Source organism: Nothoprocta perdicaria, unplaced genomic scaffold (genome assembly GCF_003342845.1).
Source record: "Nothoprocta perdicaria isolate Ctin4 unplaced genomic scaffold, notPer1 scaffold_103, whole genome shotgun sequence".
NCBI lineage: Eukaryota > Metazoa > Chordata > Aves > Tinamiformes > Tinamidae > Nothoprocta > Nothoprocta perdicaria.
Window position 1 is genome coordinate 1,709,136 of NW_020454128.1, and position 11,052 is coordinate 1,720,187.

The 11,052-nt window shown below is 65.8% G+C and overlaps 2 protein-coding genes across 2 annotated transcripts in view; one reads left to right on the forward strand and one right to left on the reverse strand.

Annotated features, from left to right (window-relative positions):
• STARD7 (StAR related lipid transfer domain containing 7) overlaps positions 1 to 3,419 on the forward strand; it is a 6,689-nt gene extending 3,270 nt beyond the window's left edge. Inside the window, exons 4-10 of the mRNA XM_026042593.1 lie at positions 6 to 117; positions 296 to 345; positions 644 to 754; positions 838 to 920; positions 1,004 to 1,103; positions 1,295 to 1,379; positions 3,244 to 3,419. Coding sequence (XP_025898378.1) covers positions 6 to 117; positions 296 to 345; positions 644 to 754; positions 838 to 920; positions 1,004 to 1,103; positions 1,295 to 1,379; positions 3,244 to 3,419 — 717 coding nt within the window. The remainder of the gene's footprint in view (positions 1 to 5; positions 118 to 295; positions 346 to 643; positions 755 to 837; positions 921 to 1,003; positions 1,104 to 1,294; positions 1,380 to 3,243) is intronic.
• Positions 3,420 to 7,153: 3,734 nt separating this feature from the next.
• On the reverse strand, positions 7,154 to 10,420 carry LOC112950611 (PH and SEC7 domain-containing protein 4-like). Its single transcript, XM_026043197.1, has 12 exons — positions 10,378 to 10,420; positions 10,218 to 10,298; positions 9,789 to 9,901; positions 9,658 to 9,716; positions 9,495 to 9,584; positions 9,344 to 9,387; positions 9,113 to 9,279; positions 8,972 to 9,042; positions 8,753 to 8,898; positions 8,534 to 8,678; positions 7,641 to 7,784; positions 7,154 to 7,570 (listed from the first exon to the last, which is right to left on the reverse strand). The coding sequence occupies exons 2-12, from the start codon at positions 10,280 to 10,282 to the stop codon at positions 7,319 to 7,321; spliced, it is 1,296 nt and encodes a 431-aa protein (XP_025898982.1). The 5' UTR covers positions 10,283 to 10,298; positions 10,378 to 10,420; the 3' UTR covers positions 7,154 to 7,318.
• Between the last annotated feature and the right edge of the window lie 632 nt (positions 10,421 to 11,052).

Genomic DNA, 11,052 nt, shown 5'->3' on the forward strand with positions numbered 1-11,052 from the left:
CGGAGCCCGCGCCGCCCCGCGCCGCGGCCGAGCAGCCCTGGGAGCTCGTCATGGACAAGAAGCACTTCAAGCTCTGGCGGCGGCCGATCGAGGGCAGCCACTTGTATCAGTACCGGGGTAATTCCGCTGGCGCGGGTGGGCTCTGCTTGTGGGATCTGAAGCTTTAGTGCCCCTTTCCCAGTGGCATTGGCCCTGCCTGCTGCTTGCCTGGGAAAAACGGTTTTCCTGGAGGTCCTGCTGCGCTGGGGTGAGATCCTGCTGGGGCTGTGACTGATTCTTTCCCCCTTTCCCGCAGTGTTTGGAACGTACACGGACGTGACACCCAGGCAGTTCTTCAATGTGCAGGTGAGTGTGGGGAAAGCCAGGATACACCGGGTGTTAGAAAGAAAGCATTCCCAGCCCTTGCCAGGGGGAATGGGATGGAAAACCGGTACTGTCTGCTCTTGGTATCATTTGCATGATATAGAAGAACTTAAGCTAGAACCTAGCACAGGTTGGAATGGGCCAAGTTATCTCGTTTACCCGCTCCTCCAGTCAATGTGTGGTGCTCAGCTCCTGCTGAAAGCGAGGTCTGGATGCTCCACTGCTCTTTATGAGGTTTCTGATCCTGGTTTTCCGAGTTTTTGTCCTCCTTTCTTGGCAGCTGGACACCGAGTACAGGAAGAAGTGGGACTCGCTGGTCATCAAGCTGGACGTCATCGAGCGGGACCTGGCCACAGGCTCCGAAGTGATCCACTGGGTAACCCACTTCCCGGTGAGCGACCCCTTCTCCTTCCCTCTCCGTGCGGCGCCACACGAGCGGCTCTGCACGCTGACTCCCCTCCTTCCCGTCCGCAGTACCCTATGTACTCGCGGGACTACGTGTACGTCCGGCGGTACCGCGTGGACAAGGAGAACAACATGATGGTGCTGGTGTCGCGGTGCGTGTCCGGCCGAGCCCCTGCGCGGTCCCTGCCTGGTTCTGCTGCCCTGGCTCTGACGCTCCCTTCCGTGTCCCCTCCAGGGCAGTGGAGCACCCAAGCGTCCCAGAAGACCCCGAATACGTTCGGGTGCGAACCTACGAGTCTCAGATGGTCATCCGGCCGCACAAGACCTTCGATGAGGTGGGTTTTTGAAGAACTCTGCGCGCGAATCTAAGAATCGTTCTCATCAAATCGCCCTGAACACCGGGAGCCTAAGAACCGTTCTCATCGCGTTGCCCTGACCCCCTCGCCGTCCTGCGAGCGGCCCTGAGGAAGGAACGGGGTCCCCAGCAGCAGAGCCCTCACGCTCGCTGCCCTCCTGCTTCTTGCAGAACGGTTTCGACTACCTGCTGACGTACAGCGACAACCCGCAGACCGTGTTCCCGCGCTACTGCGTCAGCTGGATGGTCTCCAGCGGTGAGTTGCCGCTTGTAACCCGCACATGGGAGCACCCCAGTATTCCCCCCGCCTTATTTTGAGTCACTCTGGGCTGTAAATATTGCCTGCTGCGCTGGCAAACAGGAGGGGAAGCTCCTCTCTGCCACAGCGCCTGCTCTGAAGTGCCCACGGGAGGAACAGTTTAAAGAAAGAGCATAAAAATAAAACGGTGCTTGCGAGGTCGGGAGGACCGACCAACCCCTTGTGCCGTGCGTGAAGCAGGAATTTTATCGCCCTCTCTTTAGAGGGGCAAAGGGGGGAAGATGCAGGGAGCTGCGTGCTGGCACAGTGGGAGGAAAAGGGCTCTGTTCGTGCTTCAATTTTGTTTTACAATAAAATAGATAAAAAGGAGCAAAGCAGGAGAAATAAAACCTGCAGCTGCTTGTAGACGCTTTGGCTGCAGTGATTTTTGTGTCTAGCATCACCCGCCTCTCATAAGGATTGATGCAAGCAAGAGTTTGAAGGCATTAACACACTGGACCACCTACCTCTTTTGCCCATTCTCTGCTTTTTCATCCCTAAAAACAGGAAAAAAAAACCCAAGTCTATCCTCCTGCCATGAACTTTCCTTTCACCACTTGTCTTTCAAAATACAGAGTTGAGGGTGTCTACGACAAGGGCCAGGGCTCAGAGGGGCCCTGCAGACGAGCAGAGCGTCAAGAGCAGAGCTCAATTCCAGCTGGTTCAGGACACGATCTGCTCAAACCACCTTAATCTGCCCCTCTCTCCGTCCTGGCCTTGCTGAGCTGATATGAGGGCCGGGGGCAGGAGGACTCCTATTCCAACCAGGATTCCTCATCCCAATCCTCCTGAGCCCGTGCTTCCTCGCTGTGGCTCACCCATGGCATTGAAGCGCTGTGGCGCGTTAACTCTGAGGCGGAATGACTCCTGCACGCCTCGTACCTGGGCCATCCTGGGCAAAGCCACACGCGTGTAGGGCAGGGAAATGTGAGATCCCAGAACGTTCAAGGTTGGAAGGGACCTCTAGAGATCATCTAGTGCAACCTTCCCGCTCAAGCAGGGACACCCAGAGCATGCGGCACAGGGCGGCATCCAGGCGGGTTTGGAGACCTCCGGAGAAGGAGACTCCACAACTTCCCTGGACACCCTCACCCTCACAGTGAAGAAGTTCCTCCTCACATGGAGATGGAACTGCCTGTGTTACAGCTTGTGCCCATTGCCCCTTGTCCTGTCCCTGGCCACCACTGAGAAGAGCTTGGCCCCTTCCTCCCTGCATTCTCCTTCATGAACTTATCCATGTTGATCAGATCCCCTCTCAGCCGTCTCTTCTCCAGGCCCAACAGGCTTGGAGAGCAGCCTGTTCCTGTCTCCAAAACAGGCCCAACTCACTCAGTCTCTGTATGGAGATCTCAAGGAGAGACCTTTTTCTTAATAAAATAGACTGAAGCCCCAAAGTTGGCTTTTTAAGCAAAAGGGAGCTAATTGGGGCTGAAATGTCACATTGAACGGGAGCATGAGGTGGCGGGTAAGAAACCTCTGTGCACCACTTCCCCCGGCTTGCGACTGCAGCCGCAGGCAGGAAGCGGCGGAGAAGGGTCGGAAAGGGGCCGAGAGCCGCGGAGCTGCCGCGGGCGGCGCTCGGCCTCGCTTCCYGCCGGCCTCGCTTCCCGCCGCCGCCAAAATACGTGATGAGCGCGGAGGAAAGCTAGGCAAGGGGGAAGCGAGCGGGAGAGAGGGCTTGAGGAGGAGCCCCGCGCTGCACCCCTTGCGCTCCGGGTGGGATTCGGGGAGCGCAGGGTGATGCCGGTGCCCGGGGAGGCTGTGGAGGCCACACTTCGCTTGCCCCCTGCTTGGCTCATTTTCTTCCCGCTTCTCCCGCCAGGAATGCCGGACTTCCTGGAGAAGCTGCACGCGGCCACGCTCAAAGCCAAGAAGATGGAGATCGAGGTGCGCGACTACATGTCGGCCAAGGCGGCGGGCGAGGGCGGCGAGGGCAAAGCGGGCGCCGAGCACCGCGGCGAGGGCCCGCGCGGCCCTGCCCAGCTGGAATACGCCTGAGCGGGACACGGAGCCGCTCCGGCGGCGCCAGGGCCAGGACGGCAACGCTGCCGCGTCACCGGTTCCCCCTTCCCGGGTGCGTCTCCCTCCAAAACCAACAAGGGACATCGGCGAAACGTCCTCGCGGCCCGGGCGGCGCCTCCCTGCTGCTCCCGGCAGTCCCGGGCATCCCGGCCGCGTCCTGCTTCCCCGGAGCCGCCGCGCTGCCGCCCAAGTGCCTCGCCGCGGGGGCGGCCGCGGGATCATCCCGCCGGATCTGGGGGAACGGGGGTGACGGTGACCTGCGGAGGGAGCCAAGGCGGCGTTTCTGCGCGGAGGGGATTTACCGGGATCAACGGGGGCCGAGCGCTCGGCAAATCCGAGCGGGATCCCAGGAGCTCTTCATGGGTGGGGGGGGGGGGGGCTGTACAACCGGCAAAACTCCTAATAAACGACCTGTTGCGGCTACAGGCGAACACCCGCCGGCGCCTGTCGTGCTTCCCGGGCAGGAGCCGGGAGACGCAGCCCCCGGCTCGGAGGGGAGGAACAACCAGCCCAGCAAAAGCCCCTGCCTTAAATCCCGCCTGGAAATCACTTGTTTTCCACCTGCCGCCAGAATAACATCCACAACAACCCTCCTCCTGGCTTATTAATCAGTTTATTTTATGCTGATAATTAACGAGCCGCCCCCAGCTCGGAGTTGCAGGGGGTTCGTGGGGATGAGACCAGCACAGGCGCAACCCCCAGGGCTCTTCATTACCCTCCAGCCGAGCAGCCCCGGGTCCCACCTGGCCCTAATTAATTAGCAGTAACGAAGGAGCTACAAGTAGCCCAGCTGGGGGCCGCTTGGGCCTTGGTGGTGGCAATGGCTCCAGCCTGGGGGGTTTGGCTGCTCCTTAGCGGTGGGTTTTGGCTGCTGGAAGGTGAGCGCAAAGCTCCCACGGCGCAGGGTGGGTCTGAGGGGTCCCCGATGGTTCCCCTCAGCCTTCGGCCTCATTTTGGCCCCTCAGCCTCCAGCCCCCTCCCAGGTGGCCCAGGCAGCCCCCAAGGTGATGGTGACGCCCCGCGGGGCGACGACATCCTCGGCATCAACGGAGGTGAGGGGCTCGGGGCGCTTTGGGGGCAGAAGGGACTCCTGGTGGCCCTGTCCTGTGGCGTTGCAGGAGCTGAGCTGAGCTGCCCCGTTCTCAGCTGCCCCCTCTGCCTTTCCAGTGCTGGAGGCCCCCAACAGCAGCTTCCTCCTTGAGGGGGACATCGTCCGGGCGGTGAGTGGGGACGGCGGCGCTGTGGGGCTGCCCTGAGCTCTTCAAAACTAAAAAGGAACCTAAAAATAATAATAATTACACCAATAAAAGGGTTTGGGGGAGGCTGCTGCTTACAAAGCTGGTGTGGAGATGCCCAAACTGCTGCTGGGTGTCCCTGTGTCCCTGAGCCCTGGCCGGGGAAGGGCGCCCTGGCCGGGGCGGATTTAGCAGCAGGATCTGCCCCCGCGTCCGGCCCCACCAGGATTCGGGCAGAGCCTTCTCCGGCGCCAGCGCCAAGTGGCCGAAGCGCCGCGGCCTCGTGCGGATCCCCTACGAGCTCTCGGAGCGCTACGGTAGGCGGCGGCGCGGGGGCTGCGGCGGCGCCCGCGGCCGCGCCGCTCAGCCGCCCTGTGCGCTCCCGTCCCGCAGACGCCGGCAGCGTGCGGGTCCTGCGCGAGGCGTTCGGAGACTTCGCCAGGCTCACGTGCGTCCGCTTCGTCCCCCACTCCTACCAGAGGGACTTCGTCTCCATCGCGCCCTTGTCCGGGTGAGCGCGGCCGCTTCGCTGGGGCGGAAGGCTCCAGGGTGGAGGTTGTGGCATCAGGGCCACTATGAGATGGGTGGTGGGGATGGATCCATGTCCTATGGGTCCATGGATTTCCCCTATGGGTCCATGGCCCATCTCCCCTGTGAGATGGGTAGTGGGGATGGATCCATGTCCTATGGGTCCATGCWTCTCCCCTATGGGTCCATGGTCTATCTCCCCTGTGAGATGGGTGGTGGGGATGGATCYGTGTCCTATGGGTCCATGCATCTCCCCTATGGGTCCATGGTCTATCTCCCCTGTGAGATGGGTGGTGGGGATGGATCCGTGTCCTATGGGTCCATGCATCTCCCCTATGGGTCCATGGTCCATCTCCCCTAAGAGATGGGTGGTGGGGATGGGTCCATGTGTGCCCATGGGTGCTGGGGACACGTGCGCCTGAGTCCATGGGGATGTCCCCTAGATGATGATGATGATGATGGCCGTGTGCCCATGGGTGCTGGGGACACRTGCACCYGAGTCCATGGGGATGTCTCCTAAATGATGATGATGGCTGTGTGCCCATGGGTGGTGGGGAGGACTTGCCCATCCACGACGGGCTGGGCAACGACGGCCCGTGGCAGCAGCGGTCAATGAATGTGTGGCGAAGAGGCGAAGGACGTGCGCCCACGGGTGCTGGGGCCCGCAGGCTCGCCCGTGGGTGCCGGGAGCGTCCCCAGGGCCCGGCGGCGGCTCCGTGGGGACAGCGCGTGGCCGTCCCCTCACCAGGTGCTTCTCGAGCGTGGGCCGCGCCGGCGGGAGGCAGCCGCTCTCGCTGGCGCCCGCCTGCCTGCGCCGCGGCAAGGGGGTGGCCCTGCACGAGCTCATGCACGTGGCCGGCTTCTGGCACGAGCACAGCCGCGCCGACCGCGACGACTACGTGCGCATCGCCTGGGAGCACGTCCTGCCCGGTGAGCCCGCGGCCCCGCGCCGAGCCCGCGGCGCCGCGCCGAGCCCGCCGTGCCATCCGCTCCCGCCTCCCCGGCAGGTTTCGAGGGCAACTTCATGAAGTCCCGCACGCCCAACATGCTCGTGGGCTACGACTACTCCTCGGTGCTGCACTACAGCAGGTGAGGCCGGTGCCACCGCCGCGTCCCCTCCTTGTCCCCGCGGTGCCCGTGGCTCTGAAGAACCCCGCTTCGCGCCCAGGTTCGCCTTCAGCCGGAGCGGGGCGCCCACCATCACGCCGCTGCGGTCGCCAGCGGCCGCCCTGGGCCAGCGGCGGGCACTCAGCGCCTCCGATGCCGCCCGCGTCAACCGGCTCTACGGCTGCCGGGACGTCGTGGCACCCAGCGCCCGCGTCCCGCCTGCCGCCGGCGGCTCCCGTCCCACCCTGGGGACACCCGAGGGATGCTCGGATGGATGCTCCACGCCGGGGGCCGGCACGAGCACCTAGAGCCCTTGAGGACGGGGACTTATTGCACCTGATCACACTATTTTGGGGGGAAATCGGGAATTAGTGGGAGCAACTGGGGCTTAACCTTCCTCCTGCATCTTTGGTCAGATGTGGGCAAAGAAAGGCTGTTTTCCCCAATTTCCCCCTCTTACAGGGTGGTTTTTGGTCCAAATAAACAGCGTAAAGGCTCGTAGCGAATTATATTATTATCTTTTTTTTTTTTTTTTTTTTTGCATGAGGATCTCTTCAAAGAAAATAAAGGTTGGAGGTGGGTTTTTTCTTTACCCAGGGGCGGGTTTTAAGGCTTTCTTGGCTCTCGCAGCTTGCTGCATTGCTCTAGCTGCTCCAGCCCCCTCTCAAGCGAATACTGCAGTGGCGGGGGCGCCCGGACGCCTGGGCCCCCCAAGCAGGCAGAGGTCCCAGCACTTCTACGCTTATTGCACAGCGGGGGGCAAGGCAGCGAAGCGTGACCCCCCTCCCCAACATGTCCTGCCCCCCCAGGGCAAGGCAGGGGGTGGGGGGGATCTCCCTGAGGTTATGCCCTTATTGAGAGGGGGGGACCCCATTAAAATCCCCCCGCTCGGCTCAATGGGGCACATCAGTGCCCAGGGGCCACCGGTTTGAGTCCAGCAACGGGGGAGCCTTGTACCGTGGGCAGGGGGGGCCGAGCCCCCCCTGTTCTCACCCCCACCCCGGCTCAGAGCAGGTTCTTGCTGCGCCGCGGGACGATCTTGCGCACGGTGCGGCGCTCGGACACGTTGCGCTTGACGCGGGCGCCGGCGGCGGGCGGCTCGGGCGCCAGCGAGGGGCTCGAGTGGGCCTTGGTGAGGCTGGGGGGCTCCGGGGGGGCGGCGGCGGCGCCCGCCTGCGCCTCCCAGCTCTCCAGGTCCGCGGCGCCCGCGCCCAGCCACGACTCCAGCAGCTGCACGTAGGTCTCGTAGCGGCGCTTCTGCGGGGCGAGGACGGGGCTGGAGCGGCGCCGCGCGGCGCCCGCGCCCCCCGCGCCGCCCCGCGCCCACCTCGTAGAGCAGGTAGTCCCTCTTGGCGCGGTACTCGTCGAGGTCGCGCGCGCGGCCCCGCTTCTCGGGCAGGTTGCGCTGGTGCTCGAAGAGCTCGGCGGCCAGCTGGTCCATCCAGGCCTCGTGCGAGCGGTGCTGCTCCTCCTGCGGGGACGCGCTGAGCCGCCGCGGGGGCACCGGCACCCCCGCTTCCACCGGCATCTCCACCGCCACCCTTGGTCCTCCTCCTGGAGGACCTGCCTCCACCGCCATCTCCTCCTCCTCCTCCTCCACCATCTCCTCCTCCACCACCATCTCTACCAGCACCCTTGGTCCTCCTCCTAGAGGACCTGCGATGCCATCTCCTCCTCCACCATCTCCTCCTCCACCGCCATCTCCACCACCACCCTTGTTCCTCCTCCTGGAGGACCTGCCTCGCCATCTCCTCCTTCACCATCTCCACCAGCACCCTTGTTTCTCCTCCTGGAGGACCTGCCTCCACTGCCATCTCCTCCTCCACTATCCCTACCAGCACCCTTGTTCCTCCTCCTGGAGGACCTGCCTCGCCGTCTCCTCCTCCTCCTCCTCCTCCACCATCTCCTCCTCCACCACCATCTCTACCAGCACCCTTGGTCCTCCTCCTAGAGGACCTGCGATGCCATCTCCTCCTCCACCATCTCCTCCTCCACTGCCATCTCCTCCTTCACCATCTCCACCAGCACCCTTGGTCCTCCTCGTGCAGCGCTCAACAGGGCACCGCGGTTGGGCACTGCGGGCTGCATGAGCTGGGTGAACCTGCCACCACCACCCTCCCTCCACCACCATTGTGGCCCCTGGCGGCCCCACCACCATCACCAGCCCTATCGCCGTTATCGGCAGCACGGTGGTCCCGAGCGGCGGCCGGCCGGGCTCACCGGGGCGCAGCGGCTGGGCGCCGCGGGCAGGATGGGCCGGATGAACCTGCGCTGGGAGCTGACGGCGGCCGGGAAAGGCGGCGAGGAGAAGAGGGCGGCCACCAGGTTGATGCGGGAGATCCACGAGGCCATCTCCTCGGCGCTCCTGCGGGAGGAAGGTCAGAGCGGCGGCGCGGGCGGCGCGGGCAGCGCGGCGCCGGGCCGTGCGCGGGCACTCACGGCGCCTGCAGCAGGAAGACGCGCCAGTCGGCCGTCTGCAGGCGGAACACGTTGGGCCGCTTGGTGTACTTGCTGGCGCGCTCGGCCAGCGCGTGGTGGATGCCCAGCGGCTCCTCGGCGCCCGGCGCCTCCGCCCGGCTCTCGTCCTGCGCGGCGGGACGGGCAGAGGTGACGCCCGGACGCGGCCACCGCGGCGGCACCCCGTGATGCGGCTCCTACCTTGAGGAAATAGAGCACGGTCCCCCTGAGCACCGTGTGGAAGGTCTTCCAGCCTCTCTTGCCCCAGGGCGCTGCAAGAGGAGGACGGCGGTGACCACCCGGGGTCCCCACGAGGGGCCCCGCGCCGCGTGCGGCACCCACTTTTCTTGCCGTCGGCCTCGGCGTGGACCTTGCGGGCCAGCAGGCCCTGCCGGTACGTGGTGGCGTCGGCGGCACGCGGCAGCTCCACGAAGGGGTTGCTCTTCTTGCGGGCGGGCGCCGGGCGCTGCCGCCGGGCGTCCTCGTCCTCCTCCTCGTCACCATCATCCCTGCGGCGAGACGGCGCGTCACGGGGCGCCACGCCGGCGGGGACGCGGGGCAGGGGGCACTCACGCTGCCCACTGGAGCTTCTCGTTGCGGATGGAGCTGTAGAGAGCCTGCGGGACGGCGCGGAGGGTCACGGTGACTGGGGGACATCCCCGAGGCAGGGGTGTCCCCGAGGCGGGCGCGCCCCCAGACACGACGCTCTGTCCCCGTCCCCAACCTTGAGCTGCTCCTTGGGGAAGTTCTGCCCGTCCATCATGCCGTCGAGGTTGGCCACGAACTCGGCGCTCGTCATGGCGCGGCCGATGTTCTGCGGGAAGCCGGGCAGGGGACGCGGGTGCCCCTCCGCCGTCCCCCGTCCCCTTCCCTGCTCCGGCCCTTACCGGCCCGTGCAGGTCCGTGTTCAGCAGCATGATGGCACACGTCAGCGAGTGCACGGCATCTGCGGGGGGACAGTCACCGAGGGGGTCCCCGCGCTCCTCCCGCCCGCGGTTTGGGGGGGACGGGGTCTCACCGGGCGAGGGGAAGGAGCCGGGGTTGCAGCAGTGGTAGCGGCGCGAGAAGTGGCCCAGGATGCGCTCGCGCTCCTGCGTCTCGCCCGTCAGCACCAAGGCGCCCAGGAAGGACCTGTCGGGGGGGACGTGACACTGTCACCGCAGTGCTCGTGGATCCCCTGGGTCCCTGGAGAGCCCCAATTTGCCCCCGTGGCCCTGGCACAGCCTCATAAGCCCCCCAGTCTGCCCCCACGGAGCCCAAATCTCTCCCTGCTGGATCCCAAAGACCCCAAGTCCTGTCCCCCAGCTCCCAGGGGACCCCGAGAACCCCTGTTTGCCCCCCACCCTGGACCCCAAAGACCCTGGTTGTCCCCCCTGAGCCCCAACAGACCCCCCCAAACCCACCCACCCCGGAGCGCCCCCCATAACTCTTGCGCTAAGGGCCGCACCTGAGCGCCCGGTCCAGCGCCTGGCCGCCGAACTGGAAGAGGGCCAGGTACTCGTGGGCCACCATGGCGCTGAAGTCATTGCTGGGGACACGGGGACCGGGCTCAGCAGGGCCGGGGCGGGGGCCCTGCCAAACCCCCCTCCCCGTTCCCGCATCCTTACTTTTTCCGGAGGAAAGCGGCCACCTGGGAGCGCTTGAAGCCGTCCAGGTGGAAGAGGCGGGCGGCCAAGCGCTGCGCGTCGGCACGGCCCCCGCCGGCGCCCGCCCGCGCGGGGGGCTGCGCTGCCCGCCTGGGGGGCACACGGGGGGGTCTGAGCTCTGCCCACCACGGGGACAGCGGCGGGGGGTACAGGGGGGACACGCAGGGTCTGGGGAGCGGCGGGGGCATGGGGTGGCATGGGGAGATGATGGGATTTGGAGGGATGGATGGATGGAGGGGGGAGCTGCGGGGGAAGCAGAGCTGGGGGCACCCAGCGCCCTCACCCCTGGGTGCTGCCGGGGGGCTGCGGGGGGGCCCCATCACCCGTGTCGGGGGGCAGCTCCTCCACGGGGCGGCTCGGCGGCGGCAGCGGGGACACGGTGGTGGGCTCCGCGCTGGTGTCCCCGGTGGTGTCCCTGGTGGTGGCCCTGGTGGTGGCCCTGGTGGCAGCCGCGGGCCATGGCGGGGCAGGTGCTGCCCCCTCCCGTGCGCAGGGGGGGCCCGGGGGGCCCTGCTGCCAGGCACAGCGCCCCCCTGCACCCCCGGGCCCCCCCCGGCGCCCCCCGGGCCCCCGCGGCGGCAGCCCCAGGTCGGGCAGGGAGGGCACCTGGGGGGCCCCACCAGGGCGGGGAGGGGG